The sequence below is a fragment of the Trichomycterus rosablanca genome, chromosome 8, assembly GCF_030014385.1.
Source record: "Trichomycterus rosablanca isolate fTriRos1 chromosome 8, fTriRos1.hap1, whole genome shotgun sequence".
Classification (NCBI taxonomy): domain Eukaryota; kingdom Metazoa; phylum Chordata; class Actinopteri; order Siluriformes; family Trichomycteridae; genus Trichomycterus; species Trichomycterus rosablanca.
In genome coordinates, this window is record NC_085995.1 from 17,134,639 (window position 1) to 17,160,840 (window position 26,202).

Here is a 26,202-nt window from a genome sequence, read left to right on the forward strand (position 1 = left end):
GTTCCTGCATCAGAAAAACATCTCCACATGTCTCAGAAAGAACATTCTCTGCTGAGCCTTCTTGGTGATGCTTTACCATGAGGATAGTTTTCTTCTGGTCCTAAGCATTAGCATTAGCATTACCATTCGCGCCAGACAAACTACTAATCCATATAGCAAAACAGTTCCAGTGTTTATTTCGTCAGAACTGTGTCCCAGAACTCTGCAGGCCTGTCCAAATTCCTTCAAGCATATTCCAATCAACACAAAAGTTCCTGTGCTTCTTGGTCAAGAGTGGTCTCCCACGATTAGGCAGGTTTGCTGCAGCACTATTATTTTGGAGCGTCTGGAGAATAATCCCAGTGGTGTCTCAAGGAATGTTCAGGGTCTTGAAAATCTTATACTCATTGCCCTTTTGTGCAATGAAATGATCTCCTTTCTCAGCTTTGGTGACAGTTCTTTAGTTTGCATCATGGTTGCAACACGCGTTGAACACATCTCTGGGTGGTGTTTATAAAGTCTAAATGGTTTAATCATGTTGTAACCAGTAGCAAACCGTGACTTCTAAATCTTTGCCCTCCCCCCACTGTATCATAAAAGCTTAGAATGCCTACTTTTCAGCAGTATAAATAATTTAAGCTAATTTTATGTTACCTTAAAAACAAAAAAGTACATGCTTATATATCAAACACATTTTAATGACATCAAGAAATCATAATCACATTTATACTTGTCATTTTGCTTTACATAAATAAATGATCATCAAAAATTGATGATTTAATTTAATTGCAGAACTAAAGCATGCAGTAAATCGCAGCACCAAAATACTAAAGCTTACCCTAGCTTGTGTTCTTTAAATTAAAAAAATGTATCCATGTGTTGTATCATTATGAATATTAAGAAACAAAAATTAAGATGAAAGTTCAGCCTTAGAAATGCAATGAGCAAACACCACACGAGTTACGGTTAGGGCTGGAGTTCATACGGGTATGCTAATGTGACTCTGCTCATAGATATTATTGCAGCTGTCTCAGTGGGCGAAACTTGTTTTGAAGTAAGCGAAAACAAAGCTCACCCATATGGAGAGACACTATGATTGGTCAGTTTTACTGTCACTTCAAATTGCATTTCATTACATTTTTATTGCTTGGCCCTCTGGACCACCAATCACGGCGCAACATTTATTTAAACCTTAACATTCCAACACAAACAACAAGTTGGTATAAAGGATTTATTTGCTTAGATTTGTATTTGTTTACATGTTGATACTCAAATTAAGTAGATAAAATTAGAACTGAACACTTATTATATATGATATTATTTTTAGAATGTTGTGTGCCCTCTTTAAGGGCTCTGACCTTTGGTTGTAACCAGATCAGACAGGTAGGCTGTAGGTTTTAAAATTGGCAACATTGTATAAGGTTTGCATAATTGTGACGTAACGGTATTACCAAAATGTCATTCGCTAAAATATTACATCATTCAATTTCTTTGTTCATTTGGTGCTGCGAATGCCAGCCTCTGCACAACACTTTTTACTTTTTTCTTTGTTTTTGAATATTTTATGTGTTTTGCTTTGCAAACACAATCACATACACTAGGGAAGAGCTGCTTAAACATTAGGCAGCACACTGCAAATAGTTTTTTTTCCTTTTTTTTTTTTTTTTTTTTTTTTTTTTTTTTTTTTTACAAATCCAGAAAGTTGTTTTGTTTGTGGACCTGCGGCTCTCTGTGCTACATGGAGGAGACGCAGACAGGGGAAGCGTGCACTAGTGAAACCTTGTATCAGAATTTTGATCTGTGCTCACATTGATTCCCATTGACTGTTGTATGATAACAACATAAACAGTCTTTATGCATTCTGCTGCCCTTTGCTTTACTGAAACTTGGCTCAGTAAACCTGTTTCTGATAGTGGATTACTTTTGCTGGGCTTCCGTCAATACTGAGTGGCTCATGTAACAGAGCTTTCAGGTGAAATGAAAGGTGGTGGAATTTGTTTTAATCAGTGAACACTGAAAAGCTGAAAAACAGCCAAGATCTTTAACAAGTCACTGGAGCAGTGTGAAGTCCCATTTTTATTTAAACGTTCCACCATTCCCACCATCGTCCAAATCCCCAAGAAATTCTCCATTACAGGATGTAATGACTACGGACCTGTTGTTGTATTGTCTGTGGTCATTAAGTCCTTTGAAGTCCTCTACTGGTTTTGACACATCTGAGGAACATTACAGGACATAACTGGACCCTCTGCAATTTGCCTACCCGGAAAACAGGTCAGTGGATGATGCAGTCAACATGGGACTGCACTACATACTAGAACATCTAGACAATAATTTAAAAACTTGAAAGAATCTGGTTTGTGGATTTCACCTTGGCGTTTAACACAATAACTCCAAAAATCCTCCACTTCAAACTGTCACAACTCAGTGTGTCCCCCGCCGTCTGTCAGTTTATCACTAGCTTCCTAACAGGCAGGACACCACAGGTAAGGCTGGGGGATGTCTCGTCTGCCATACTAACAGTCGGCACTGGTGGTCCACTGGTGAGTTGTGTTCTCTCTACATTGCTATTCTTTCTCTACTCCAACGATGATAGTGGACTTTAAGAGGAAACCCTCATTGCTGCTTTACTATCACAATATCTAACAGCACTGTGTCTACTGTGGAGAACTTCAGGTTCTTGGGAACTACAACTTCCAAAGACCTGTAGTGCAAGTTCCAACACCAACTCCATCCTGAAAAGGGCCTAGCAAAGAATGTGCTTTCTGCGGCAACTAAGGAAACCACAGTAGCTGTTGAAGCAATTATACACTGCAGTCTTTAAATCTGTCCTATGCACATTCATTTTATGTTTACATTTTCAGCATTTAGCAGACACTCTTATCCAGAGCGACTTATAGAAGTGCTTCCATAGTAAACATTTCATTACTCTAGTTTAGGTAGACAACAGTCCAGGAACACACATCTGCTGAAACCGTGTTAGAACCAAAGTTCTTTTTTTTTTTTTTTTTAAAGAAATGAATGAGTGTTAGTAAGTTAGTACAAGTCAGCTTAAGTGCTTAGCAAGAGACTCAGATGTTCGGACAGACAGAGGAAGTTTGTTCCACCACTTGGGTGCTAGTACAGAGAAGAGCCTTGATGCTCGTCTTCCTCAAGTCCTAGGTGGAGGATCAAGTCGAGCGAGACTAGTGGCTCGGAGGTTGCGTGGTAAAGAGCGGGGTTTGATTATGCCACAAAGGTAGCTTGGGGCTGGTCCATTTTTGGCTTTGTAGGCGAGCATCAGTGTTTTAAACTGAATGCGTGCAGCTACAGGAAGCCAGTGAAAAGAACGCAGCAGTGGGGTGATGTGGCAGTGTTTAGGTTGGTTAAAAACCAGGCGAGCAGCTGCATTTTGAATGAGCTGCAAGGGTTTAATAGTGGACATGGGAGCACCTGCCAGGAGGGAGTTGCAGTAGTCCAACCGTGAGATTACAAGTGACTGCACAAGAATCTGAATATCTTCCATGGAGAGAAATGGCCGAATCTTCCTAATGTTGTAGAGGAGGAACCGGCACGATCTTGTCATGTTGGCTACATGAGAAGAGAAGGTCAGCTGGTTATCCAGGACAACACCAAGATGGTCTGATCTGGGATCAAGAGAGATGACTAGGTCCTGGGTTGGAGATTGATCTCCAGGAATAAGTAACAGCTCTGTCTTGCTGGGATTGAGTTTTAGATGATGAACCGACATCCATTGTGAGATATCTTGCAGACATGCGAGCTGAGACTTGTGTGTCTGAAGGAGGAAATGACAGAATGAACTGAGTATCATTGCATAGGAGTGGTAAGAGAAGCCATGGGAGGCTATGACCTTACCCAGAGAGCGGGTTGATCATCTCGATCAGCCATGAAACAGAACAGATGCAGACTGCAAAGAGATGTGGAAACAGCAGAAAATAGCATTGGCGCTCCCCTGCCCACCCTCCAGGACAAGAATCAGTAACTGGCAAAAAAAAAAAAAAAAAGAAAGGTTTTCTTACACCTTGGACTTAAACGTTTTAATCCCCAAATTACATTATTCTCATTATTATTGCAGAGAGCTACCAACAGCCAAAAACAAATTCCTTGTGTGTGCAAACATATCTGGCAAATAAAGCTAATTTTGATTCTGATTTTAATTGTTTGGAAACCAAGGGAACAATTTAAACATGGACTTATCTGACCACTGCACACAACTACGATGAGCTCAGACCCAGAAAACTATGCATTTCTGCATAGAATTAATGTATAGCCTTCTCTTGGTCATTGTTAGGGTTTACTTAGTCACTCAAAGTCCTGTCCCTGGAGCTAATATAAAAAAAAATAACCAAGAGAAAAATCCTTCACTGAATCTCATGCACAAGGGAAGCACCCAGACAAGACATCAAGTCAAAGTATGAATGCCCTAGTTCAATGAAAGAAAACAGGAAAACAGGGTTTTTAATAAACACAAGAAAAGTTTGAGTGTGTTTGTGTGTGTGTGTGTGTGAGAAACGGCTAAACTACATGAGAAAGTTTCAGAGCGAAAAAGATTTTTGATAAACAAGAACAAAACTAGCCAAAACAATGTGCAGAACTGTGCGAAGTGGGGAAATACTAGGCCCAATAACAGTTTTCCTCTTTCAGGTTAAAAAAGCCTGACCTAAATCAAAAAATTATCACGAGATCTGGGGCCGAGATTAATCACAGAATTCTGTACACAACATAAAATGTACAGTCCAAAAAAGCAGACAAGACAACAAACAAAAAGTGGTTAATGAATACAAAAATCCATGGTCTTTAGCCCTCAAGCAGATCTACAAACCACCGGTATTATGAGTTGGCACAGAAATAGTGCCCCTCATATGTTGGATTATGTCAGAAGTATTCTGATGGTAATCAGGGACCAGAAAGCAACAGGAGGAATTAAGGACCTTACATGCATTTCCTTTTCAGCTAAAAGCAGATCCAAGGCCAATCTTTTTTGCAAGACTGCTTATCTGAAAGAGGACATTTCCTCATTTATAAGACTCAGAACTTGTTCTGTATGATTTGCCAAAGCCAATATTTGCTATGCAAGTGTGTTGATTTTCCGAACTGACAAAGTGACACCTATATTACAAATAGCTGACAAGCCTATACCTTTACCAGGAGATATCCATGGATTGGTGAGGCGGTAGCCGTTGAAGTAATTTGGCAGAGCATTGCCTACGGCCCGCTTGACCTTATTAGGGATGTGAGGGATAACTTGATATACTAAGACACCAGGCATATGCCACCACCTATGCCTGCAGCACCCAAGTGCTGAACAGTACCATTTTTTGGTTTTAGTGGGAAGCTGCAGATAGGCAATGTTTCCACAGACCCACATGGCTGTGGAGATCCTGAATGCTGGGGCAACCTCCACATGTGGCATTCCAGTGAATTTACCTTAGGCATCACATAGCATCCTGTGCCTGAGATTGTAACATTTACTACACATGAGGTGTGACCCAAAAACGTTGTACATAGTTTTTTTTTTTTTTTTTTTTTTTTTTTTTTTGTCAAGGTTGATTCTGCCTGGCGGAGCACACAAACATAGACTCTTGGACAGGCTTCACATGGAAGAGTCCAGTAAACGTGTTCGGACTAGGCGGGTCTAAACAGTTTCTTCGGGTATGGATAAAGGTATCGAAATCAGTGGTACTAGAAACATTATCTAGAGTCAACAGGAACACAACAAAAGTAAAAATTGTCACAACAGTAGCATCCATGGCTAATAAAGGATAATTTGGTTTACTTTTTATTTACACTAAATAAATTCACTTATTAAAACCTTCAGCTAAATGTACTACATGTATGCACTAAAATATTAGAAAAGCAATTAATTACTCAAAAAATGAAGCAATAGTGTTCTTGTCTTGTTTCTCAATAGCAAGCGCAGCTCGTTGGGCACCGAGGTGCCATAGACGAGTCTGAAAGGACTTTTTTAGGCTGGATGCTTGAATCCACTGTGGCTGAAAGTCATTCAGAACTCCACTTCTCGTTACAGCCAGTACTGATGTGTGTTTTCCCTAGGCAGCATCACCAACCTTCCCAGACTTCACCGAAACAAGATCACCAGGCTGAAATTGGTGTGTGAGATTAACAACAGAGGGAGAGAAACAGAGACTTAAGCACAAACTTTACTCAATTAACGCCACCACATAGTCTGAAATTGCCATATCCAGGTCACCTGAGGAAAGAAATTGGTTAGTAGTCCTTACCCATGTACAGGGAAATGGTTTCCCAAAAAATCACATAAAAAGGAGAGAGTTTTGTAGTTGCACTGGGGGCTTTCTTAACTCTGCCAACACAGCTGGCAGCAGATCAACTCACTTCTTTCCAGAATATCATTAGTGGAGAGAACTTATGAGCAGTAATTACAAGGTGTAATAGAAATAGTAGGTTGCAATACTGTCTCAACAGGTAAGGGATGTGTGAATGGACAATCGGTTGAGACCCCTTCCACATACTGCATTGTGTTATTCGAGACTGGTCCAATGTGCAGCAGGAAATCATAAACCTCATTTCCCACCTGTAAAAACCATATAGGCAAGGTAGAGAACTTTAGATAAAGTCAGATAAAGTACTAGTCAAACAGGACCAATTCATTTTCATCTCAGGATCTCTGGTTTGTGGGCAGCCCCATTGTGCATCAGAAACAGGAGGAGGCACAGTGGGTGTAGCTTGATACATTGGAAGTGGTGCCAACTGGGCAGAGCCAGGAGTCCTCTGTGGGTTGGCATGAGGTGAAGACTGGTGTTTCTGAGAGTCAGAGCCTTTTGCCGTTCCATTTTTGTTCTTACCGTTAGGCTTACCTTTATTCTGATTCAAGCCTGTGCCTTGTTCCCATTGCTGTTTATGTTTGGTTGTAAACACATAACTTGAGCATCATCAGCATGCATATTATTGGCAAGTCGCCTATTCGAATCCCAAAGAAGTGATAGACCTGCTCCATCTTCTCAAATTTTAAAGAAACGAATAACGAAAGTGATTGGTGTTTTATTTTTCTCCGGTTTACAATTAGAGGTAATGGATAAATCAGCAGCCTTAACATTCCGGATTTTAAGGAAGTCTGTAAGTTTACTAAAAAAAAGCATTAACATGGCCTGGCAGATGCCATGCGAAAATGAATCGGGATTGTGTTCGAAGTGTGCGTAATTGGTTCAAGACCTGTTCCAATTGCTGTGTTACACTGGACGTGTCAGTTGCGACATGAGGAGAATCTGAGCGTGGACTAATAACGGTCGTCCTTCCATATGCAATGGATGGCATCACAGAGTGTGTAGAATAATTATTAGGTGTGTCATATGCATGACTCGGCATAGGAATTTCAGTTACCGAACTGTTGAACTATTTCAATAACATGGTCCTATAATCAGCTCCACTCAAGTTAAAGGATCTCAGAGTTTCCACAAAAGCCGTTGATTTCTTGTGAGATCGTTAAAGATCAAGTACATTTTTAAGATTGGAACACATAGGAGTTATTTTATACTGTGTAACAACAAGATCACGGTCAGAGGACATTTACTATGGGCCACAACTTTTTTGTATGGGTGCATTTGTACTAATACTTTTTTTCGATAACCTTTTGGTCCCTTTTGTCACTCTTACTATGGCATTGATTCCAGATTGGTTTCATAATCATCCGAAAGTCAAGCCTATTTTTCATGAAATCATAACTCCAATCAGCATCTCCATACATGTAGAAAGGTAAGCTAAGGCTATAGGATTCTACCAGTTTAACTGTTTGTTTTGGTGCCACTGTGGCTGCCTGACTGGGTGTGGCACCAAGGAGTGTGAGGTGCCAGGAGAATTAAGAGAGAAGGATTTATTTACAGAAGATGAGTGCACAGAAGACAAGTGATTGTTGGATGCATTTTATGCAGTAAATCGCAAGATGTCAGTGCAAATAACTCAAGTGACTCAAGTGAACCGGATCACATTACAGATTGACTCAGACTAACCCGAGTCCATAAAATGAACCGAATTTACCACCACTATGTGACATGTAAGATTAGTTATGCCTGTATTACAAAATTTGAGTCCTATAAGGTAAAATAATAATAATAATAATAATGGAAAAAATTTAGGCAGCGTTGTTTTTCTTAGAATAGCCCCTTTTTTTTTTGGGAAAAATAGTTCTTGTGAGAATTACAAGGGCATGGAAAAAGTACGGCAGACACAAAAGTCAGAACAGGGGACACGTTATTACTACTTTTTGCTCCGTCTTCTCAACACTTGCTTAATTTACACTGATGCAAATATGAAGCAAATAATATACACGTCAGCGCATGCACGTGTGTTTATTTCCGGTTGAACTAATAAAAAAAATTTTGATTTCGGAAAATTAAAATACGATCCGTTTTTCAATTTCTGCTTGTTTGTTATTTCATTTTTGATGTTAAAACAAAAAACGAATAACACTCTGTTTTCCCGTTCTTCAATATTGTTATTTGAAATGAAAAACGACCCGTTTTTTTTTTTTTTTTCAACTTTGGGTTTTGAAGTGATAAACTATTGACCAAAGTACCTTTGTACCACTGACCCAAATCCCATGCATTTAAAGATACAAAATAATGTCACAAAAAACAAAATTGGCAAGAAAAAATATGTTCACAAAAAGACAGTTTTACATTTTTACATTTTTACTGTCATAAAAATGACTAGATGGTTGTGAGTGAATGGCTAATTGTGTGATGCCTTATAATTGATGGTTGCTCTGTTTAGGGTGCATTTCTGCTTTGCACCCAGTGTTTTTATGACACAACAGTACCCTGATCAATTGAAGTGGTTACTAAAAATGAATGCATTTTTTACTGTTCGTTATTAGTTCTTAGTTTAAACACAATAAATTAGTAAATTCTCACACAGTTAAGTTTTTTCTCTTTACAGCTATCTGCCCATGCGGGATATTATGTGCATGGAATGTCTCTCACGAAAGTTACAGGAAGCAATTGCTCTGTACTTGCGGGTGGTAAAAGTGGTGGATCTGTGTGCCAGTAGGTGGTGGGAGTACATGCCTTCAGGTTAGTGGATAGTTTGCTAGCCAGGTTGGTTTGTAAGCAGATTTTTGTGGTTTAATACTCAAGGAGTACTTGCTTAACAACATATTAAGTGTTCTGTGTAGGTACACCAGAGCCAGGTATGATGTTACAGAAAGATTTTACACCTTAAAATTTATATTAATTCATAATTATATGCCCTAATCTAGGATTCACAGACTCAACATTTCTTACCCTTCTGAAAAAAATGCCTGACTTGGAACAATTGTATGGTTTGCATCCGCGTTACTTAGAGCGTAGACGGGTCAGAGGATACGAGGCTTTTAGTATTCCTGGCATTCTTGAGGCTCTTCAGGCATGCCCCAGTCTTTTGGTAAGTAAATGCTGTAGTTTTTTTTACTGTGGTTGTAAGTAATGTACACACAAATTTATTGTATTGTAGCTACTTTCTAATAATATTCCAAATTCAATTAATTCATTTGAATTCATTATTAAAGGGTGTGGAGACCTCTCATTTGGAGCTGGTGGAGGCAATATGGAATTACTTGCCTCAGGTTCACATTCTTGGAAAGTTCAGGAACCGAAATGGAGCATTTCCTATTCCTCCAGAGAACAAACTTACAATTCCAGCTGCAGCTAAAATTCAGACTCTTCATCTTGTTGGTAGTATTAAAGCAAATTCTTACATTCGATTTCCATCTTTAATTTTACAGACTTTGATTCTACAAATAATAGTTTAAATGTATTAATTTCTCAGGGGTCAATGTACCAGAAATTCCTTGTGTCTCCATGCTCAGACACTTGTACATGAAGTGGGTGCGATTTACAAAACCTCAGCCATTTAAGGATTTTTTATGTGTAAGCCTGCGCACCTTTGTCATGAGGAACTGTGCTGGTCCCACCAACTCCTTGAAATATGTACCACTGGTGACAGGCTTGGCCTCTGCACGCAACCTAGAGCAGCTTGAGTTGGTGAGAGTTCCCTTCTTAGGTGGACTGATACAACATGTGGTGGAGGACAGCTGGCGGTCAGGTGAGGACACCTGGTTATTCTGTTTTGTCTGTGGTTTTATTCTTGAGTTTTTACAATGAATGCCAAGTCCTTAAATTATGCCTTTAATTATGCCTTAAATCAGGGGTCTCAAACTCGCGGCCCGCAGGCCGATATTTTGTGGCCCCCGGCTTAACGTTAAAGTTCATTGTTAGTGCGGCCCGCGCGGTTTTCTCACACGCACCTATTTTGCCGAGTCGTTGCGCAACTCATTATTTTTTCACTTAGCAACGTATTAGCAACGTCACTTGGCTATATCCTGTCAGCCAGTGCAAGAGATAGAGGACAGAAAGGTGTGATCGCAAAAGAAAACAAATTTACCAAGAACAATTTAATCAAAAAGAGCAAGAATTTAAAATGTATAAAACAGACAATGCACTTGATATTAAGAATTAAGAGAGGTGAAGTAACATGGACACCAGAGTTAGCTCAGTGGCAGAGAGATTTGGTAGAGCAGAAGGATGTGCAGGATGTAAACAAAAAGAATAAAATCTAGATCACTTTATTTATGAATGTGAAATGTATAAACACCTGAGAGATAAATTTAATAATGATAAGAAAAACGAATTGCTCAAAAAAGCTATGAACAATGATAAAATTTTCAAATTCCTCTCAGAATATATAGAAAGTTATTTCTCAATAATATCCCAAACACTCAGGTATTGGGCAGAGGTGGAAAGAGTACTAAAATATTGTACTCAAGTAAAAGTACTACTACTTTAAATTATTTTTACTGAAATACGAGTAAAATTACTAGTCTAAAAACCTACTCAAGTAAAAAAGTAACTAATTTAAAATGTACTCAGAGTAAACGTTACTTCGTTACTTGTGTTAGTAAAAAAAAATTCTTAACAGCAGGGGGGGTCTCTCCTGTGTAATGCAAACAGGACAAGTGGATATAAATCTCACAATAGTTGTTTTTAATTGAAATATAATAGAAAAAACATGTTGATAGAACATTTAAAACATTTAAAGCATTTAGGAATGTAATGTGTTATTTTAGTACAGACCATCCCATAAAACATTTTCAAACTGTATGACCACAGAAGTTGGCATTAATTGTGGATTCTATAGAGCAGCCTTCTTTTTATCACCAACAAATACCAAACAACATCCTACTGCAGATCTCATAACTCAAAACAAGTCACGGTTACAGGTGTTGTGACTTTCACTAAATGACCCAAAGAAAACCTTCAAGATGTAAGACAATTCTGGGAATAATGGATCTTTGAAGGTAGCTGGATCTTTAGGTTTCTGGCAGCAAAGAGTAGGTAAAAGAAGCCTATGTTCTGAAGAATTGTTCATGTTCTGAACTGTTATTAATAAAGATTGAGAAGTTTGGATCAGTTGTACTTTTGTTTGGAATACCTGAAACCCTTTTTTTGTGGAATACTTGATGCGGCCCAGCCGCTCCTGGACTCTACCTCCAGCGGCCCCCAGATAAATTGAGTTTGAGACCCCTGCCTTAAATGATGCATAAAGTTTTTAAATTATACCTTAAATTATGCCAGTGCATAGAATGTTCCTGTGTATTATAGTTTAGAGTAAAAAAGTATGTGTGCAATGTGGATTATTTTGAGCATAAAAGCATACTTGGTGTCTAGGTTTTCAACATGATTTTAGGAAGATTTCTTATTGATATTTTTATGGGCAAAAGATCATTTCTTGCAACCTTTTGATATTTGGTTTTACCCTTGAATAACTAAACGATAATTCCTGATGAACAGTTTTTAGAGTGATCATATGCAGAACATGTTTTGGTTATTTTGTGCTTTTTTTCACATGTAAACTGAACTCAAAACAATTTTGACTGAGAAGCCCATTTCTTGAAAAGTTTAAACACCTTTTTTAAAAAATGCAAAAAACCTTAAAACTATATATTTTTTAAATTGCTTTAACTTTTACTTGACAAAGTTTTCACTGACAAATCTAACTGTATTTTGTAAATTGTAAACAATAGAATGTGATTCCTGCACCACACAATTTGGATCAAATAAAAGTAACAATTCTGACGGGTTCCACAATTAACATGCGCCCCCTTTCGTGTGCCGACCTTGAACTTGCACCCCACCCTCAAACCAACACTTGCACAGAAACCATTGCAAAAGCTCCTGACTACCTAAAATAATATGAATAATGTCGTGTACCTCAAACATACAATGCAATTTTGCTAATTTAAATATTTACTTCTGTTTCTGAGAGCACATCATAGATATTCTGTGTTCAATATCAGTTACATGTAGTCGTAAATCGTAAGCGGTACTTGCATGTGATGTAGATGAGAGCAAAAAACGTTGCTTCACAAAGCCAACGAGAGGCAAAAGTACATCAATTGCTTTGTTTGCTAGTTCGGGATACTTTGCCTTGACTGACGGCCAAAAAAAGTAGATTGCTCATTGGCATCGGTGGTATCGGAATAGATGGCCTCGCTAGTGGATTCCTTGGCTGAAACAATGCAGTGTTACCTTTACTGATTCTCGATTTCTGTTCATAGTCAGAAAACTTGGGGGAGCTAACTTTTAGCTCCACAGGCAGAACAAGCCTGACACTTGCCTTGGCTACCGCTCTGTGGTAATACCCAGTTTGATTAAGCCTACAACCTGTAAGGAAAGCAAGTCACACAAAGTGTTCCATAGTGGCTGGTGTTTATTTGAAACCGCAGCATTCATTAATAACAGTAACAACAGAGAGCTGACTGAGGAGAGAAACTCAGAACGTGCACACGTAGGGCTGGACGATATGGCTAAAATTTATATCACGATATAACTCCTAATTTCGGTCGATACGATATAATTCCGATATCGATATGAATAATACAAATGTCAGAAAAACTGCCACCAAAATTGGATGGCTGTACCTGCAAACCTCTTTTCTGGTTTCTGGCAAGAAATACAAGCTGAATACACCACTGAATCAGTCCTTCCTCTCTCATCAGCTATTTCATCTGCTTCTTTTTCAACTGTGGACAGTGGCGGAGCCAGACAATTTTCATAGGTGTGGCCAGACTGAGACCACTGCTCACACAGGGGTGGCACAGAAACTGTGATAGTGTGTAGTAGTGTTTTGGTCACTCACTCATTTACCTATACAGGCAGTGAGTGCCATGTAGAATTACTTCAAGCCTAGCATAATAAGCTTTTTATTTTTTCTCATTTTTCCTGACAAGTAAAAAACTAAAATATAGCATATAACCGTAACATTATGAGGAAGAATTTCAAAGATATTCGTTTGCAGTACTTGATCATTTGATTGCAAACTTGTGTGTACTGATGACTCATTTGAACCCCAGAACATGCTAGCGTGAATGCATGGAAAACAAATTTTAATTTTCTTACAATATAATACAGACTGACCAACACTATTAAGCCAAATCAGCATTGACTTCACTTTTAACAGCCTTCCACAATGCTGGAGCTTCTTAAAACTGAATATTTTCTTTTAAATGGAAGTGAAAAAAACCCACAAAAAAAACCCGCCCAATTTAGAGGAAAACCGCCCAATCTGGCAACACTCAGGGCTCTAGACTAACTTTTTGCACTGGTTGCACTGGTGTGCCTAACTGTTTTTCTTTGGTGCACCAGCACAAAAGTTAGGTGCACCCAAATCAGGTTCACTTTTTTTTTTATTGACTTTGATTGATATTGATTAACTAACAATCTGGTCAACATAAAGTTCTTTATTTGAAGCACAATTCTACAAGAAAGGTAACTTACTGAAAAAGTGTTGGTGTTTAAAGTGCTTCACTGAGCTAAAATTTTAACTCAAGATAAATAAAATGAAAAGAAAATCTAAATTAAAAGTGCAAGTGTTTTAAGGGCTTCAAACTGAACATCTCATTTAATTATAAGAATATTACATATGGTTAATGCAGTAACGAGACGCATATTATTGACATAGGCTACATGACATTATTACATTTTGAGTCAGTTTGTCGCTGATATTTTTAAAGTGCCTTAAAAAAAAGATGAACTGTGTGATATGAGGTGGTAAAAGTGACCCGGACAGAACAAACAACGTTTAACATGAAATACAAACACCACACGTGAAGTAAATCCAGCTAAACACAGATACATGTGGAGCTGTTAGACTGGGTTTGATGGTTATTTCACACAGATGTTTGTTTGTATAATGGAACTTTAATGATGTTTTATCTCTCGAGTCGAGCGCTGAGCAAATCGGTTATTTATGTCGAGAGTCGCGGTGAAAGCGAAGCGCAAAACTCTTCTCACGTCAATGAACTAAAGAAAACAACAACTAAGACAAACACGTCACGTCTTCTAATCACCGATATTTGATTGATGTTTTTACATAAAAACGAACATCTGTAACAGCAGCACAGATGCTCACACATAATCTACACACTCCGTCATGATATTTCGCTGTGTAACGCCCACCGTTGATGACGCTGGTCCCGCCCTTCACTATCTCTGATTGGTTTAGACATAGATATTAGATATGGGCCTAATGTGTGTCTGTTGGTGCACCGGAGACTTTCAGAGTCACAGAGACTTTTTTTCCCCTTGAACGGCTGGTCGCAGATTGACTGTGGATGCTCGTTCACTCACAGCTGTTGAACTCATTTAGCCGCTAATATCCACCGTGTTGTAGGTAGTGTAATCAGAGCGGTAACTGTGGAGTACGTCATCATGCACTTACATAAGCATATTGATCGAATTTGTTTAAAAATCATATCACCGTTATTGAAACATTTTCTATCACGATATACAGTATATCGATATTGAATTATTGTCCAGCACTATGCACACGCTTCACTTCATATGAATTGACTCCTGACTCACCTAAAGTGATATTATGAACAGAGCACATCTTCCACTATACACCTCTCTTAAAGACACACACACACACACACACACACACTCATGTCCTATAACAGCAGTCATTGTTTTTGTCACCGATTTATCTTCTTTATTATTTCGATTTATCCTTATTTTTTTAAGTTTTGCTAGCCAATGGTCCTTTTTTCAGACTGAGCTGGATAACATTAAACGTGCGTGTGTTCATAGTCAGCAAGACTAATCAAGTTTGTCTCCTGTGGGTGAAAAATGAATTGCTTTAGTTTTAGAAGTACAAAAATCTCATAATTTCACGCCCCCCTGGGCAGGTACTCCCACAGGTTGAAAACCTCTGTACTAGAGGACTTAGTCTTTGCAAAGGATGTGTCAGGGTTCACCGCTTTGTTTTGAACAAACTGTATCAAACTTTGTGAGAAAATTATTAACGTAAGGGTATCAGTAAAGTCTTATTTATCTCTTTCACATCTACAGTTCATAATACCATAAAACAATTTAGGAAATCTCGGTGTGTAAAGGCCAATGGCAGAAATTGCAAATGCGTGTGACAATCCAGCCTTCAGTAATTTACTACTGAAGCCTTCAGTAATTTAACTTTACTAATTGTTTGAGAAACTTTTATGCTACCGTGAAGGACATAGCCAGGAGTACTTTGAAAAAATCATTGTCACTTAACATAGTCCACCGCTGCTTGAAGAAATGCAACCTGAAATTGTGTTATGCAAAGAAAAAGCCATATATATTTTGCGTAGAAATGTCAGCAAGTTCTCTGTGGCCAAAGTCATCTGAGATGGACCAAAAAACAGTGGAAACATGTTCTGTGATCAGCTCATTTTGGTAAAAAAAAGACGTCTGATTCCACATGCCAAAAATAAAACAAAAAAACCACCCAGAATGTTACCAACAAAAAGTTCAAAAAACATCATCTGTGTAAGGGTGTGCATCCGTGCCCATGGCATGGGTAATCTGAATATACTGTATAAGATAGTACCATTGATGTGGAGGCTAATTGGCAACATCTTTTCCCATGTACTACATGTCTTTTAGCATGATTTGATCTGCACAAGTTACAACAGTGTGGGGCATCATTAAGAAGAGAATCAGGCAGGGGCAATCTCTAGTGTACAGCAAGAATGGGCAAAAACTCCACTTGCAAAACTACAGCACACTAAAAAAGTATTAACAGATTACAGATTTTAGTTTTTATTGCATCCTTAGATTGTGTCCCCACTCTTCTGGAAATGGTGTTTGTAACTCAGGAACTCTGTATGTTTCTGTACATTTATTTCTATTTTATTGTGGTATGAATAGATAGATATATATCTAAAAAAAATCACACAGCATTATGAGCAAGTAACTATGAAACCTAATTCTGCTAATGAGTCACTTAATACTCACACATTCACATCAAGTTAAAGGTGAATGTGTAATGCCCATTGATTGATTGAGGCACTGTGCAGGCTCCATGAAGGTTAGGCAGCAGATCCACTACCACTCTTATTTATTTAAAACAATAATAATAATTGTAATCATTTACATTGTTCTTGTTTTTATTTTATTTGCATAAACGTTTATACAACCCCAAATCAGAAAAAAATGGGACAGTATGGAAAATGCTAATAAAATAAAAAAAGTGTTCCTTACATTTACTTTAACTTTTATTTGATTGCAGACAGTTTGAACCCAAGATATTTCATGTTTTGTCTGCTCAACTTCATTTATTTGTTAATATAGGTATATTCCATTCCTGCATTTCAGGCCTGCAACACATTCCAAAAAAAAATTGGAACGGGGGCAATTTAGGGCTAGTAAAAAGGTGAAAAAACTAAATAATGATGTGATTCCAAACAGGTGATGTCAACAGGTTATTGCAATCACGGTTTGGTACAAAAGCAGCATCCAGGAAAGGCTGCATCTTTGATGACCAGAGAATCTCCAGTTTGTCAACAAATGTGTGAGAAAATTATTGAAATGTTTAAAAACAGTGTACCCCAAAGAACCCTCTACAGTGCATAATATCATTAAATGATTTAAGGAATCAGGAGGAATTTCAGCGCGTAAAGACCAGGGGTGCAAGCTTAAGCTGAATGCCTGTGATCTTCGATCCCTCAGACGGCACTGCATCAAGAACCACCGCTCAACAATTGCTGATATAACCACATGGACAAGGGATTGCTTTGGCAAACCTTTGTCAAGTGCTACAATATGGACTTACATGCACAAATGCCACTTAAAACTTTACTGTGCAAAAAAGAAGCCTCATGTTAACCATGTCCAGAAACTGTGTCGACTTCTCTGGGCTCTGAGGCATCTACGATGGACCATCACACAGTGGAAACGTGTATTGTTGTCAGATGAATCAGCATTTCAGGTATTTTTTGGAAAAACTGGATGCCATGTGCTCTGGACCAAAGATGAAAAGTACCATCCAGACTGTTATCAGCAACCAGTCCAAAAGCCAGGGTCTGTCATGGTATGGGGCTGTGTCAGTGCCCTTGGCAAAGGTAATTTACACTTCTGTGATGGCAGCATTAGTACATTGAGATCTTAGAGCAACATATGCTGCCTTCAAGACGTCGTCTTTTCCAGGGACGTCCATGCATTTTTCAACAAGACAATGCAAAACCACATGCTGCACACATTACAAAGGCATGGCTGCGGAATAAAAGGGTATGGGTACTGAACTGGCCTGCCTGCAGTCCTGACCTGTCCCCAATAGGCAATGTGTGGAGACTATTGAAACGAAAAATGTGACAATGACGACCTCGTACTGTTGCACATCTTAAGTAGCTCCAGGGGTGCCGTGCTTTACTGTCCCAACTTTTTTTGGAATGTGTTGCAGGTGTGAAATTGGTGGTCTTTCTGGGTGTCAGTTGTTGAAGTCTGCGGCTATGATACGGCAGCTGCGTTCCCCGGACATCAGAATCACCTAAATCCTCTCTTCTTTCGTCAATTCCATCTTCAGTTACCTGTAACAAACAACAAAAGTTTTGAAATTTATGTGTTGATAACTTTTGAACCACAAGAGATATTGCAAATCTGATTGCGGCAATCGATTTCTGAGAAAATTCTGGTCTTCTTTTTGATATGCTACATGACCACCTTCCAATTGGAAAACCTTGCCCTTGATCCAATATGGCAGCTTTCAAGATGGTGGCCATGTTCTGGACATAGCCTAAAAGATAGGCCCCCTCACCCATTACTTGCTGGGGTATTCAGATATGTCATTTTCCCTTTCGTTTCTGAAATAAAAGAGTGTCCTACAACTTTTGACTCACCCTGTATTTAAAAAGATGCTGGTGATGACTTAAAGAACTTATGTCTTTATGTCTTATTACGTCTAGTTGCATATATGAATCTAAAATGGATCTGCATTGTGTGGTCAGAGCAGCAGAACGGATCATTGAGACTAAACTCCCCAACTTGGACAGCGTCAATGCCTGTCGATTAGGAAAGAGGCCAGCAGCATTAGCAAAGATGCAGCACTACCTGTTTGCCTTGTTGCCATCCGGCAGGCAGTACAAGGCTATCCTCGCACACAAACAGACTGAGAAACAGTCTGATTTGTGGCCAACATCACACCTCACTGACTGGTTACCCAACTCTTCTTTTGCCCACTCTGCATATTTTGCACATCTCCGCACAGCCACTTCACTCAGGCATGCAACTGTATTGCAAATTAGACTGGCATCTTTCATAAACTGTTACCTGGTACATGCTCTTTTTGCATTTTGCACATCTGCACACAGTCATTTTACATACACACAATCATTTTTTGCAATTTGTACTGTATCTTTACAAACTTTTCTCAGAGTGTATGGTTTCTACCCATGTCTGCACACAATCACTTCATATACATACCCTTAATTTATTTTATTTTGCAACAGTACTTTAACTATAATGGTTCTTTCTTTGTAAATATCCAAAAGCAATGTAAAATACTTTTCGTTTATCTCTTTTTGAGAATGTCACACTAAATTTTGTTTAAATGCAAGTACATATGACATAAGGTCCTACTAAAGTATTTTAATGTGTCCCATTAATCAGGGCTTTGTTGTGTTTTAAAGAAGGTTTTAGTAATGTGCTTGCACTTTGTATATTTTTCATAGTGATAGCATAATGACTATGATTTAATGTCTTCTTACAACAAAGTGTATTTATTTCTTAGGGGGATTTCGTAATTTGCACACTGTCATATTTGGTGCCTGTAAGAATGCACTTGAAGTAGACTTGGGCTACCTCATTATTACTGCGGCATGCAGGTAAGAGGGCATTTTGTCCTAATTTTTTTTTTTTATTTCCAATATTTCAAGTAATTATAATTTTTATTGTAATTACAGATTGCATGAAGTTAGAATCCAGCCATCATTAACCAAAGATGGTGTATTTTCAGCACTTAAGATGGCCGAACTTGAATTTCCCCATTTTGAGACTTTGCACCTTGGATATGTTGATGAGTTTTTATTGCAGTGTAAGTATGAAGTCTGATACCCTCCAAAATGGTTGGTGCAGAGCAGGAATACAGCCTGCCAATCATGGCAGGGTAACACATGCTCATTTACACTCTTACTCATACCCAGGGGCAATTTAGAGTGGCTAGTCAACCTACTGCACATTTTGAGAGGTGTAAATAAAGTTTCTAAAGGTAGTCTACACACATTTTTTTAAATCATTATTGTGTTATGAATTAAAATTTGCATTTTTACTCATCAGTATACATTTAATCACCTATGATGGTTTTTAGATTTTTTCGGAAAATTTATGAAAAATTGATTTTTTAAATTTTTATTTCATTCACGACAGTATTCAAGACCCATTATCCAATACTTGGCAAAAGCCTGTTTGGCAATGGTAGCAACTGGCGAGTCTTTTTTGATACACCTGTAACACATTGCTCTCTTGTATTTGGGCAGTATATCCTATTTTTTGGCAGTTTTTTCAAGCTTTGCCAGATTGATTAACTAGCATTTGAGAACTTAATCTTCAGGTTTCTCCACAGATGTTCAACTGAGTTTAAGGGATTTGGTTGGACAACTCAAAGATGTTTAAAGACTTATTTTAAAACAACTCCAGTTTTGTTTGTGGCTGTATGTTTCAGTTCATTGTCATGTGGAAATGTAGACTGTTGTCCCAGTCTTAGTTTGTCTCTGCGCTGCAGGTTTTCCCCCATAGCCCCATAGCACAATGCTGCCACCCTTATGTTCCACCTTATGGATGTTATTAGCCAGGTAAAGTGCAGTGCCTTTTTTGTCTTGTCAGACATAATGTTTTTTTCCCCAAAGAGTTATATTTTTGTCTCATTAAAACAGAAAATATTTTCTTTCATATTGACTTCTTTACATGTCTTTGTATACCTGTCATGTAACAAAGGCTTTTGTCCTGCCATTCTGCTGTAAAAACCTGATTTAGTGCTGCAGAGATGGTTGTCTCCAATGGATCCTCTTATCCCTGCTCAGGACTTCTGAAGCTTTTTAGACTGACAAGTGGATTCTTTTAAACCGCTCTGACAGTGGGTCATTATGCCCAGATGCCCAATTTGATTGGACAGCCTTCTCTACAAAGATAGTGCCCAGCTTTTTCTATTTTAAGATTTTTGATCTGCTGTGCACAGCCAATCCACAGCCAAATCTTTTATGGATAGGTTTTTGTCCTGTCAGTGCAGTGTAATCATGTCTAATCAATTTAATTAACAACAAGAAAAGACTCTACACCTTTTGTACCACAGCAAAGAGTCTAAATGATTCGGTGAATTTATGCTTTTACTGTGCAAAGGTTTTAGGCATGTGTGGAAAAAGCTTGCTTTCAAAATTAATGTTAATAGTTTATAATGTTAATAGTTTTGTCAGTTAACAAAATGCAAAGTGAATGAACAAAAGAAAAACTGCATTTACGGTCCTCAACGTTGCCCGTTTCTTTGAGCTTCTTCAAGAGAAGCTTTAAACTTCAGTCTGCTCTGAAATCCCTGACTTTGTCTTTAAAACAGCATCAATTTTTTTGGTAAACTATTAACATTAGCTTTCTTACTTGGTAGCATTTTTCCACTTTTGCCTAAAATGATTTTGCACACTACTGTAATTTTTAATTAATCTAAAAAAAAACTAAACTTTTTTTGTGTTTAAGGATTATAAGTATAGAGTCATGAGTAGAAATAGATGTTATATCCATTTAAGACATTTTAAATTTACTTTAAATTCAAACTTTTACTCAGACTTGTCTAGGAGTAGGGGCCTTGTTCTTGTGTGATGTGTTCTAGCTGAATTGTTTTAGTGATCTTTGAAAGCTGTTCTAAGTACTGCAAATATGTAAAATGGCTTACTGTCCCTCCTGTCATGTTATACAGTGAGTAAAATTTAAGTATCCACAACCAAACAAATTTGCAGGAAAAAACACTGCTGAACAGCAAAAGTGAAGCAAAGCTAAACAGTTGATTCAAACAGCCCTCAAAATTCAGGATAACAAAAATAATCCCACGTATCAAGCCATATTTGGTGACTCACTTGCTCATCTCTACGATGCCAGACCCCACCTTATTAGACCCCTTGGCCTGCGAATTGGCCACATACTGACCACTTTAAATATCCCGAGCCCCCTCTTGCCTTCTCCCTGGACTCTGAGGAAACCGAACGTAATACTTAATGTAGCAAAGTCCTCGAAACAGACTGTCACCACTTGACTACCTGTCTTTATACAACACAAAAGACTTAGTTTTCCAAAACACAGCTTTATTTTTACGAACGAATCAAAAACAGAGACCCATGTGGGTGCCTCGTTTTTCACCAACGGCCACTGTAATAGTAACCGTCTCCCTCATCAATATTCACAGCAGAGGCTCATGCACTCCTCTTGGCCATCAGACTCCCTATACAACGTCCCTCTATAAATCCTACATGCAAGCTCTTGAGTCCATGAGAACAGATCACCCAATAATCTTTTTGTTAGATTTATAAAACAGCATTTTAACAATTTATCAAAAACTATTTATACAGGATCATATACAGTATGTCTTACATTTGTAGCACTAGCTTTTATCTCATACACCAGCTTACCTTGCCAACCGACAAATTTGCTCTTTTTACTTACCGTTTTGTATGCTCTAAAAATATGGTTAAGCCTGTCCACAAAACAAATTAAAGACAGAGGCACATGAACTCATATGAAGATTATTAAAATAAAGCACATCTAAAGAACTACAGGCCTTACTTGCCTCACTAAGGATTAATGTACATGATTCCACAATAAAAGGGACACTGAGCAAAAAAGGCAGGAAAGCGCAAACCACTGCTGACTGAAATTAACAAAAGTTTGTCTTGCAATTGGCAAAAACTTCTACATAACCTTCAAGGCTTTTTGGATAATATTCTGTGGACTGATGAGTCAAAGGTTACACTTTTTGGAAGGCATGTGTCCTGCTACATCTGGTGTAATGCCAACACCGCATTCATCCATAAAAACATCATACAGCATGGTGATGGTCAGGGGCTGATTTGCTTTTATAGTTTCTTAATAAGTTATCATATTTGATGGACCATAAATTCTTCTCTTTTAAAAAATTCTGAAGGTGAGTGTCCACCCATCCATTTATGACATACAGCTCAAGTGCAGTGGGTGACGAGCAAATACCTTTAGACAGACAGACTGACTGACCCACCTTTTCCTTTAGTTGTGTCTAGAATTTGGTTGGTGTTTACAAACTCTGTCTAGTAAATTAAATTTGGTAAACACATCTGCGTCTATAAGAGCCTAAAATTTACACTGCATTTTCAGGACATAAGGCAAGGTCCCACGATCCAGATTGTGGCAAGGCATTGCCATAATTTAAAATAATGACAGGGACAGACAAGAATTGAGGGGAAATTGATGCAGCCAAATTTAGGAACTGTAAAATTTACTCCAGCGCACACATAAACTAATACTTACTTAGCAATTGATTGCAATTTAGTTTTTCTTTTTTTTAATATTTGGAAAAGCTTGTATTTTCAGATTATGAATACAGGTGATTAAGTGTGCATTTATGGGTTAAATGTTTAAAGTGAAATCCATAACAAAGGGGGCATAAAACCAAGGGGGGCGAAACTCTTTTTAAATCCACTTCATAGCGTCCCTGATACCAGTCAAAAGTAGCCTTTTCCCATTCCCATTTTTTTCTTCTCGTAGGTAAATTAAGTCATACAGAATTGGTGAGATACGGCCTTGCTGATGTAATTGAGAATCCAGGAATTATTACAGATATTGGAATAAAGGCTGTTAATGAAGTATTTCCCTCCATCAAGTATCTTTCAATTTACAACTGCCCACATCTTCACAACTCACACAGCTGGATTACAGGTATTTTTTTTGCCATTTTTAGTTTGCTTAGTTTAAAAATTAGGAATATCAGAAGATCACATTAAAATACAATAGTTGAACCATGTGATCAAAGGATATGCCTGAAGGAAAGAACCTCAGGTCCTGGCTTGTTTATATTTTGTGTATATACCTGTGCTGTTTTAACTTGTATGAATGTCTGTCACATAGTTCACATTATACTTTTTTGTTATTTGCACTTTACTTACTGTACCATTTTTGAAATAGGAGTTGTAAAGAACATTAAATGTATTCATAATTATTTTCAAATTTCTATTATTAAACATACGTTTCTAATATATAAAATATTGCTCTTTTTAGATTAGAAGAGCTAGCTAGAGTCTGCAGCTTCACTCAAGTTTTTTTGTGTGCCCACGTACATGTGTATGCATGCTTGTGTGTGTTAACTAAATCAACTGATAAAACTGCCCCCCAAACTTTGTTTAATAATCTAAATGTAACCATGCTCATTGTATTAGCTAGCTCAGTCTCTAACCTTTAATTAAACTGCTTTTTTTTCCAAAACTGTCCTCTTTATCTCATCTTCAATGGGGTTTAGGTTAGAAAACTGAGATGGCTGTGGCAAAACCCTGATGCTTACATTGGTGATTAGATAGAAGAATATGCTTTTTCCCCTGATTTGCATTTTAACTACTTTCCTGACATGAAAGTGGAGTCTAAATGTACAATTTCAAACAAGCCATGTGACTATATTTTTCTCAGTGACGTGATGGTTTTTTATGTAGTGCCATCTGAGTAGTGCCATCTAAACCACATTCAACAGTGGTTTTCATCTTTGCCCTACACAGACTGAGCTCTCTCCAGATTCTCTGAATCTTTTCATTTTATTATAAAGAGTAGATGGTGAAAAACTAAATTATTTGCAATATTTCTTCAAGAAATATTCTTTTTGAACTGATTGTGCCAAACCTTAGGAGAGAGTTGCCAAAGTGGTGAACCATAACCTATCATTGATCGTAAAGACTGATCCCTTGGTGGATCCTCCTTTTATACTTAATCAGAATTTTTTCCAATTTACCTGCCTATAGTGGAATAATGTAACTTGAATATTCTATACATTTTTCACTCTTATTTTGCCTTTGTCCTAACTTTTTTTAACTTTGTTGCAGGCATTAAATTCTGAATGTGTTTCTGTTTACCAAATACAGTGAAGCTGATCTGTGAAAACACTGGAAATCTTTTGTTTCTATTTTTCTTACGTAAAAATTGAAGAGAATTAACAAATCACAGATTCTTCTTTTTATTGCATTTTACAAAACTTCCCAAATTTTTAGAAAATGTGATTTGAATAATGGAATTGCAGCGGAATTAGAGCGAACATTGCAGATTTACAACTCTTGGTATCAGAACTAGTGCCAGTAGCCTTCTGTAAAATTATTTCTTAAACGTTATTGAGCTAAAAATATTGATACCATCAGTACAAGCAACACTTGTTACACCGAATACCTCTGTCACAAAAGCATATGTAATATAAAACCATAGAGCAAATATACAGCACCCTTCTGAAAGTACAGCCCTACTAATCGGACAAGATATCATCTATACATGAATAAAAATGATTAAAAAACATTATAAAAAATATTATATATGAATAAAAAACCCTCTTTGCTGGATGCAACCCTCCATGGCAAAGCAGCCACATAAACAAAAGAGGTAGAGTAATACAGGAATTTATTATAAAAAGGAGACCATGTCTTGTAAACAATAACTCGCATACATACAGTATTGTGCAAACGTTTTAGGCAGTTGTGGAGAAAAAAGCTGCTAAGTAAGAATACTTTCAAAAAAAGAAATAAAATAAAATAGAATCGAAAAGAGAATAATAGAAAAATGGAATAGAAAAAAATAGTTTATTTTTGTCAATTAACATGCAAAGTGAATGAACAAAGGAGAAATCTAAATCAATATTTGTTGTGACCACACAAATCAGAATCAGACTTTATTGGCCAAGTATGCCCACACATACAAGGAATTTGACTTTGGTTATAGAGATGATAGCAGTGCACGATAAATACAATAAGGTCTTACATACACACATACTCTCTCTCTAACACACACTTCACACAATCATACCTGTAAACAATTAGCATGTGTAATTCACATTATGGGTTAAAGGTGCAGAGTTCTGTGCAGTATAAAAACTATAGATATATACTATATATAAATAAGAAATGAAATGAATGTGAAAGACTAGTGTAAGCAGGGTTGCGAGTCATTATATAAGTTAAATAGGTAATTTGTAGATGAGCAAGTGTCCCAAAGATTAACAGTTCTGTAGTGTTCAATTGTTCATGAGCACAATGGAGTTCTTTGTAGCCTGGTTGTTCTGGTCTTTATGTGGCTGAAGCGTCAGCCTGATGGAAGGCGCCGAAGCAGGTTATGGCCAGGGTGAGACGGGTCAATGATGATTTTCCCTGTGCGCTTCCTGCAGGTCCAGCAGTGTGGGCAGCTTTACACCAATGGTCCTCTCTGCAGACCTGATGATGCGCTGGTGTCATGTTTGGTGGCTGGGCTGCCCCACACTGTGATGGATGTGGTGATGACAGACTCTATGATGGCTGTGTAGAACTGCACCATCAGCTTTTGGGGTAGGTTGAACTTCCTCAGTTGGTACAGAAAGTACATCCTCTGCTCTTGATGATGGAGTTGATGTTGCTGTCCCACTTCAGGTCCTTGGAGATAGTTGTCACTGTCACTGATGAGACCAATGACTGTAGTGTCATCTGCAAACTTCAGGATTTTAACAGAGGAGCCCGTAGAGGTACAGTCATTTGTGTACAGCGAGAAGAGCAGTGGGGCGAGTACACAACCCTGTGGGGCACCCGTGCTGATTGTTCGGGTCCCTGAAGTAAACTTTCCCAGCCTCACCTGCTGTTTTCTGCCAGTAAGGAAGTCAGTTATCCACTGGCAGGTGGAGGCTGGTACACTGAGTTCAGTCAGTTTGCTGTGTAATTGTCCTGGAATAATTGTGTTG

General features: G+C 37.9%; 1 protein-coding gene across 5 annotated transcripts in view; it reads left to right on the forward strand.

Annotated features, from left to right (window-relative positions):
* The window catches only part of fbxo38 (F-box protein 38), an 87,557-nt gene that overhangs the window by 35,053 nt on the left and 26,302 nt on the right, over positions 1–26,202 (forward strand). For all 5 annotated transcript variants that reach the window (XR_010013497.1, XR_010013498.1, XM_063000535.1 and 2 more), the window contains exons 3-9: positions 8,893–9,026; positions 9,212–9,375; positions 9,500–9,665; positions 9,760–10,035; positions 19,033–19,126; positions 19,205–19,335; positions 23,019–23,189. Coding sequence is in view for 3 of the 5 variants with exons in the window: in XM_063000535.1 (XP_062856605.1) it covers positions 8,893–9,026; positions 9,212–9,375; positions 9,500–9,665; positions 9,760–10,035; positions 19,033–19,126; positions 19,205–19,335; positions 23,019–23,189 (1,136 nt within the window). In the remaining 2 variants the exon portion in view is untranslated. The remainder of the gene's footprint in view (positions 1–8,892; positions 9,027–9,211; positions 9,376–9,499; positions 9,666–9,759; positions 10,036–19,032; positions 19,127–19,204; positions 19,336–23,018; positions 23,190–26,202) is intronic.